An 8,504-nucleotide genomic window follows, 5' to 3' on the forward strand; every position below is an offset into this window, starting at 1 on the left:
CAAGACCCCGAGATACTTGAACTCCTCCACTTGGGGCAGGAACTCATCCCCGACCCGGAGTGGGCACTCCACCCTTTTCCGGCTGAGAACCATGGCCTCAGATTTGGTTAGACATTAGACATTTCTAAAACCTGTTTCAAAACCAACTTTTATTCTCTTCATTTGTGTGAAGGAACATATTTGATACCAAACCAGGACAAGATTGTCTAAAAATAATTTGATTGGTCAGAAAAACTAAAAGTCTGTGAAATGAAAGAGTTCAGAAGACAAGCATTTTCAGGAACATGTTCCTAATAGTATAACAGCAAATGTTTGTTCTGTTTGATTTTGTTCTGTTCACAAGCAGCTGATGCAGTCATTACAGAGCAGTCTATAAGTTTTTTTTGCAGTGGGCTAAAGTTCATTCCAGCTGGTGGAAACAGCCTTTAGGTGTGTTCAGCTGGTTGTTCAGTGTGGGCTTTAGAGAGAGATGAGATTGGTTTTGTCAGAATGGAATTATTTGAAGTGCCTCAATTCTATGCTTTATATTAACTAAAATGCCATATAACCATATAATGTAGTATTAAGTGGACACGGCCCTGAAAATAAAGGCGTTAGACTATGTGTCCTTGGTGGGTAGAGAGCTGTAGACTCTTGCTCATGCTTGCCTGGGAGAAAGTAGATAACAGGGGACCATCTTCTAGTGGAAAGTTACTGAAACGTTGTTTAGACTAGAGAGGGACCAGCAAATTGATTGATTGTTTGATTGTAATTGATTGTTTATTCTGACAAAAAACAGGAATGGGATATTACACTGTTTTATGATGCATTATACTGCTGATTTATAAGAAATTTTGTTTTCAGAGAATCATGGTCTTATTTGTCTGAAACATACTGCACAGGAAGCCAAGATCATAACTTAGGCTCACTGAGAGAGAGAAAAAATGTGAATGCTTAGTATGAAGGGGGGAGAAGCTATAAGAGTGTGGGTAACTCAGACATTTTGAGATTTGCCTGTGCACATCTCCCGTCCGGACGTTTGTAATGCTCAAAGTGTTGTATGGAATAAAGAGAATTTTATTGATTAAAGTGATTGTTGATTGAGCGTTAAACACAGAGTGTTGTTCTTCCTTCAGCCCAAAGATGAAAGAATTGGGGGTATTTAACAGTTTCCTTTAAAACTGGATTACAGCCTGCGTCACTCCTACATTTGTCATGAGTAAAAGCAAAGTGAGTCTGAATTATCATCACTGAATTTGAACCCATGTGACACTGCAGGAATATCAGGATACATAACTGTGAAAAGAATAAAATCTGTCCTAAATTTTCTGAAGGATCTGAACCTTTTTACTTTTCATGTGTGTGTCAGAGTCCTACCTGAGCTCCGCAGCAGCAGCAGCAGCAGCTGCAGCATCAGCATCAGCAGGTGATCCATGTCCAGGTAGAAGTCTCCCTGTCTGCTCTTTGTTCTGATCGTCACCTGTGCCATCCTCAGTGTTTACCTGTTGCACTTTTACTCAGCTTGTTGTCTCCACTTGAACTGAGTGCAGAATCACAGACAGTTAGCTCTGATCGATGATCAGCTTCTGCCTCGATTTACTTTCTCTTTAAGTTTCATAACATTTCAGTAAAGCTGAGCTGCTGAACTCTGAGACACATCATCAATCTGTGAGGAAAACCACAGGAAAAAAGAGGTGTTACTGTTGATCCATGACATGGTCACGAGGGAATACAATGATGTGTTGATTATTGTTAAATGAGCCTGCCTAACTATTGAAAACAGTACTATGCATCAAAAAAGAGAAATGTTGCTTTGTAAGTTCACATCTGAAGATCAATGTTCATGTAAAATCCTAACTCTGCTAGGATTTCCTAACTCTGTTAGGATTTTACATAAACAGAGCTCCAAAGACAGAGAGCTCCAAAGTTGTTTCTGGGATCTGCTGGAGCCACCCGCCTAGTTTGGGAGTCACTGCAGCCAATACTCCAATTAATTTTTCTTAAAACACAAACTCACAACAAAGTAGAATTTAGAGAGGAATATTTAACCAATCTACTCCCTCGGACTCAAACCGTTTTAGTAGTATTTTCTCGAGATCTTCTCTGAGCCCTTGGTATTTCTCAAGCTTCTCGTGTTCCTTCTTCCTGATGTTGCTGTCATTCAGGACCGCTACATGGATCACTATGGCTGTCTGGTTCTTTTCGCCTACCACCACTATGTCTGGTTGATTAGCCACCACCATTTTGTCCGTCTGTATCTGGAAGTCCCACAGGATCTTAGCTCGGTCATTCTCCACCACCCTAAGGGGCGTCTCCCATTTTGACCTTGGGACTTCCAGGCCGTATTCGGCACAGATGTTTCTGTACACTATGCTGGCCACTTGATTACGGCGTTCCATGTATGCCCTGCCTGCTAGCATCTTACACCCTGCACCCTTTCCACAACCTGCACCTGGGGTCTTACTCTGTGTGATAGACCCCAGCCTCTATGGATCTTGTGCACAAAGCTTGTTCCTGTGCTGCCATGATTAGTGCCTCTGTGCTGTCTTTCAGTCCAGCTTTGTCCAGCCACTGGTAGGACTTTTGGATATCAGTCACTTCTGCTGTCTGCCGGTGGTACATACCATGTAGGGGCCTGTCCTTCCACAATGGTTCCTCATCTTTCTCCTCTTTCTTGGGTTTCTGCTGCCTGAGGTGTTCACTGAGCACGGGGTCAGTTGGGGCCATCTTACTGATGTATTTGTGGATGTTTGTTCAATCAATCAATCAATCTTTATTTATAAAGCACTTTTCATACAGAAAAAATGTAGCACAAAGTGCTTTACATAGTTAAAAGCAGCCCACCCCACCCTCCAACTCACTCCCCACACTCTCAATACACATATATCCCCCCACCCCCACCCACATACACACACGTGCACACTTAAAGAGTAAAAATTGGGCTGGGCTTGCATGAGCCAAGTGAGGAAACATTATAACAGAGAGCCGTCTGCACCGGGAGCCGGTCACAGACCGCAGCCTCCGGTCTGGGCACACAGCCCGGAGGCTGTTGTCTCTCCTGGACCGTGGTGCTGACACTCACCAGTCCCCAGCCTTCTTCCTTCTGCTTAGCGTACAGCCTCAGGGTGCTGGACTTGGGGTGAAACCCCCCAAGCATGGTCAGGAGTTTCCTTGTCTTGATGTCCGTGGCTTCTATCTCCTCCTTTGGCCAGCATATTATCTCGGCAGGGTATCTGATCACGGGTAGGTGTTACCGTTCAGCTAACTTCTCAGGACTTGCCTGACTCTCTGCAGGTACTTGGTGGTTGCAGCTTTTCTAGCGACCTCTTCATGGTTCCCATTTGCCTGTGGGATCCAGAGGTACTTGTAGCTGTCCTCTATGTCTGTATTGTTGCCTTCTGGTAGTTCGATCCCCTCAGTTCTGACTACCTTCCCTCTTTTTGTCATCATCCGACTTAATTTCTGCAGTCTGAACGGCATTCAAATGTTATTGCTGTATATCCTGGTGCATGGTGTGGATCAGTGAATCAATATCTTGTTCACTCTTGGCATACAGCTTGATGTCATACATGTACAGGAGGTGGCTGAGAACTGCTCCATTCCGTAGTTGGTATCTGTAGCCAGTCTTGTTAATGATCTGACTGAGGGGGTTCAGGCCTATGCAGAACAGAGAATCTCTTTGGTAGATCTTTGGTAAATCTCACTCATGAGGAGATTTTTGAAAAACAGTAAAATCCAAAAAAGGTGGAAGAGATTCTGCGATGAAGACAACAGGGGTGTATGACGTGGTCTGCCCCTTTCAACCTACAGCAGTGTTGGAACGGAGGAGAGATCGGCGATGGAATTATGACTCTTTAAACACCACAGACACAAGGATCCCGGACCCTGATTAAAACTGACTGACAAATTACTTGTGCACATTTTTTATAACATTTAGGCAATTTCTTTACTGTGCATTAGATCCTCATTCTTCTCAGTAAGCAAAGATGATTGGACACGAACAAAAGAGGGTGAGGGAATAGCCAAGTGAGGATGCACAGTGTGAATTTGTTTCTTATTCTGATACTGGTCACATTATTTTACCATATAAAGCCCACATGGGTGACTGCTTCACACCACCCTATTCAAGCAGTTAAACAGATTGTAACTCAGGAAGTGGGGAAATAAATTATTTTTCAAGAATAATTAAATAGATTTAACATCTTTCTTCAAGAGAATTGCAGACTGCACAGATAGTATCTTCCCAAAGGAAAAAGTACTATAGCTTACTAGGGTATATTAGACTTAATAGTTACTATATACAGTAATGGACTTCTATACATTTTACATCAGATTAAAACTCTGGGTGTAAGATTCAGATAATTATTTATTAAAAGCTAGATATTTTAAATGAGAATAAGAAAGAAAAGTATGTCTTTGTGCCCCCTTTTCCCTGTTTATGCCCCCCCCCCCTCCCGGCTAAACTTTGCTAGATCCGCCCCTGCACAGTTACCAGCCGTCAGCTACATAGAAAAAGATCCTAGTGTAGAAAGTAATATTAAATAAATTCTAACAACAGCTTATTAAGCTTAAACGTGCTGCTGTTGTTCAGCCGCTGGTTTCCTCTTTCTGGCGCAAAGTGGGCCAAAAACAAACCAGAGAGACGGACTCGCGACAGGAAAGCCAATCAGCTGATCATTGATCAGTTTCATGATAGAAGTAGCAGCAGGAGACGGAGGGGGAGGCAGTCGCTCCATATATCGGTTGTTAAGCTTAACGTGGGAATGCTTTACAAACACTCAGAGATGAACTTACACACTTGCCTTACTTCTCTCTGGGATAACTTCCTCGGAGATGAAATGCTGGTTTGGTAGGAGGCTACACACAGCCCTCTATCACGTGACCACATGCTATGGTTATGAGCAGAGTTACGCCATGTCGCAAGTTTTGTGAGGTGCTTTTTTGATATTTAATGGATCGGATTACATTTTTTATTTCTCTCCGATATCCGATCCAGTAATTTACGTCAGTATCGGACCGATACCGACACGTAATATCGGATAGGTCCATCTCTAGTCAATAGTGTTGTCCTGTTCTAACTGCTTCAATCTATCGCCCTCTTCCTGTATCTACAACTTGGATGTTGTTTCAGGTGCTTATAAGTATTTTGTCGCTAAGCAGTGACAAAATGTTTTCATGATAGTCTGTCTGGTTTAGCAAAACTGTGGATCTATACTCTATACCTTTGTTGATGATATTGTTTTCCTGACTACATGATTGGAGTGCCTTCAGCATGAGATCACAACAACAGTGAGCTCAAGGTGTTTTATATCGTAAGATAAAGACCCTATAGCATTAGAGAGAGAAGCCCAGTAATCAGTTAGCCCCTTGTGAGCAACAAGCTACACCACATTCAACAGTCAGGCAGCTCTCCTTCCCTATTTTTTTACTGCCTCACAGGTTTGTCAAAGCAATTGGTCAACAGCTGTAACGTAATGTTCTTGTGATTACAGCCTGAACAGGAAGCTCCAAGCTTGTCACTGGGGTTTCTTCTGTGTGTTAAACAAGTATGCTTTTATCCAAACCTGACTAGGTATGGTCAATTGGCACCAGCCGAACACATTTAGGAAGTTAGTGGCTACAGAGGGGTTTAACAAAGGCCGCATAATGCAAAAATATGAAATGGATGAAGAAAATATGGCTATGCATGTGCAAACTGTTTTAAAAACCAGAGAAGCTTTAAAGGACAACAATTGTACTTTACTTTCACAACCATGTTTTACTGCAATGTTTCACAATGGCAGGGTGTGATAAATTGCTCTAAAAAAACCCTCCAGTGTATTATGGAATTTAAAATAGACTTTAAAAACATATGACATCACTTTACTTTCAGCCTCTACTCACACATTTTTTATCAAAAACTTTCATGAGGTCACAAATTCAGAGTCTGTGACAGACTGAATTGATAAAAAAATCCACTTTCATCGTGGTTAATGAAGATCCAAAGTCCAGAAAACAGGGAAGAACAGCAAATGTCAGGATAAGCAACATGATGCAGAGACAGAGACTAAACAACAGGAAACAACTGCTGTCACACAAAACTCAGAACTCCAAACACCAGAAATACAAGAATCCAAAAGCAAAAAACAGAAATATTTTTTTCATTACTTAGTAGCATCACTCTTATTAAGATTGTTATTAACTGACTGTTTTTAATGAACGTGAGAATACTTACCGGAATTTTTCAGGATGAAGGTATTTATTGTGTTTTAAAGATTTCCTGAGTGTCCCTGAGCCCACGCTTGTGTGTTCTGGCCTCACAGCTGTGCAGCTGTTACTGACATGAAAGGAAATTAATGACCTACACATGAAAATACTCTGAGGTCTCTTGAGAAGGTTTGTTCTCTGCGCAGATTTTGTTTTGGAATTCAGCTTCTTTCAGCTGCAGGGTCGACAAGCAGATCCACATGTTTGATTTTGGTGGAGTTAACAGTAAAAAATGTACTAAAGTTTAATCAAGTACAAACTTAGAGAATTGATGGTTATAAGTGATGGATTTAGACCTTTTATAGTTTAACATTTATAAGAATCTGACCTACTGCCATGAATTTCCTCTTACTTAATGTTTGCTTTGGTGTTCCTTTGCCTTTTTTTTCTCTGACTGCTGCAATTTAAGCCGCACAGAAGTTTAATAAGCATCAGTTTAAATATTACAAAGTAAAGTAATTAAATGCCAGTTTGTAAAAAACAGTCTACAAAAACATCAACACTGTTTCAGTAACTGTAATCTGTTGCTTCAGTCCCAGAGGAGTGATGGATTAACTGTGGGAACCATATGGGAACACAGAAACACAATTAAACCTGAAAAACAACCAAACAGTTTAAGGACTCACCCGTGGAAGGATTCAAGGAAAAGAGATCAGCAAACAGACTCAGATATTCAGAGCAGAGCTTTGTAGAGGACAGAGCTGCTTCACAGATCAGTCTTGTATTTTGTCTGTTCTGTCTCTGTCTGCACTGCTCGCTTCCTTCCTCAGACCGCTGTGCTGTGGACCTGTCTGTTCACACTGCAGCAGAAATATAAAAGCACCACCCACTGAAACTATGTGAGACGTATATAGTGTGTCATCTGAGCCTCAGCAGAACGTTTGAATGGATGGCTGTGCATTTTGCACCCCTTTCTTAAAGTATTGAGGTTCTCTGAAGGAATAGCTTCATGGTTTTATTTTTGCCTCTGATGTCAAACAGCTGCTGATGGTGCTGGTTGGAGCTCTGAGAGAAAACAAAGGCTGATCCTATGAAGGTTTCATCAGCAGGAATGAAACAGAGCATCCAAGCTGAGAAGAAAGAACACATTCAGCCTCAGCCAGTAGCAACTTTCTCTTGTTTCAGACTGTCTTTCTTCCTGCTGCCTGGCACGTCCATCTTCATCATCCTTTTTCCAGTATTTCCTCCCTCCCTGCTCTGCACATGTCCAGACCCTTTCAGCCTCTCTGACTCTGAGCTGTCCCTCTGATGAACTCATATCTAAATCTTCAGCTCGCCCTTCCGTCTTTTTGTCAGTGCAACTGTCTCCAAGCCACACATCACAGCAGCTCTCACTACTGTCTGTTATGGCTCTAGCAGAGCCTGCTGTGGTGTTTGGCTGTGTGGGTGGGTCCTGCCCTCTGTCCAGCCTTTGGTACCACCTCTCTGAGCAGCTGTTTCTACTTAGCAAACATGCCAGAGAGAGAAGAGCTCCAGTGTCAGATAGTGATGGGAATTCCGGCTCTTTCTAGAGAACCGGCTCTTTTGGGTCGGCTCACTAAAAAGAGCCGGCTCTTTCAGCTCCCAACTGGCTCTTTGGGTTGTTTTGTTGTTTTAATTAATTTATTATCGACAACAATATAAAATTGTGCACCAAAGGAATTACTAATGTAAACAAATGTGGTTTTATTTATATATGTTTATATAAATATATATGGTGGCCCCTAGAGACAAAGCACGTATAAACTCCAAAACACGTTGCTAGCGTTAACTGAACTTCCAAAACAAAGCTACCTAGATCACTTAAATTACACAATTGGAAGCATATGTCTATTGTGTGTGTATTTATACACAAACACTCATATATATTCCTATACGTCCTGGCTTGTGTAGCCACTAGGTAACCAAAGCTCAACACTACCCCTAGCATCCTGGAACACCTCCATTGTGTTTTGGAATTTGTATCTGTTTTGGAGGTTTCACGTGTTTTGGAGTTTTACGTGCTTCAGAGTTTGTATTAGTTATGTGTCGGTAGCGAACCAATGCGTCTTAGAGCCGACGCATTGAAGTGAAATCTCCTTATTGGGAGCTGTGTTTTTTTGTTTTTGTTTCTTTTCCCTCTCACACTCTCTCTTGCACTTTTTGTCGCTTCACTCTGCACGTGAGCCTTGTGCTTGTGCTGAGCAGAGGGGGGAGGAGCAGTATTTACACTCGCAGTAGCACAGGAACCAGAGGTGGGACCAAGTCATTGTTTTGCAAGTCTCAAGTAAGTCTCAAGTCTTTATCCTCAAGTCTCAAGT

General features: G+C 42.0%; 1 protein-coding gene across 4 annotated transcripts in view; it reads right to left on the reverse strand.

Moving 5' to 3' along the window:
* The window catches only part of LOC102204933 (scavenger receptor cysteine-rich type 1 protein M130-like), a 121,680-nt gene that overhangs the window by 75,394 nt on the left and 37,782 nt on the right, over positions 1–8,504 (reverse strand). The window contains exons 1-2 of one of the 4 annotated variants that reach the window (XM_013914749.1): positions 6,852–7,552; positions 1,357–1,645 (exon numbers count right to left, since the gene is read on the reverse strand). The exons of the other annotated variants lie outside the window; for them this stretch is intronic. Coding sequence (XP_013770203.1) covers positions 1,357–1,468 — 112 coding nt within the window. The 5' untranslated portion in view covers positions 1,469–1,645; positions 6,852–7,552. Of the gene's footprint in view, positions 1–1,356; positions 1,646–6,851; positions 7,553–8,504 lie in introns of those variants that run through there. 4 annotated transcript variants of the gene reach the window in all.

This window comes from Pundamilia nyererei, unplaced genomic scaffold, assembly GCF_000239375.1.
Source record: "Pundamilia nyererei isolate P.nyererei 1_Seehausen unplaced genomic scaffold, PunNye1.0 scaffold00221, whole genome shotgun sequence".
In the NCBI taxonomy this organism is placed as follows: Eukaryota; Metazoa; Chordata; class Actinopteri; order Cichliformes; family Cichlidae; genus Pundamilia; species Pundamilia nyererei.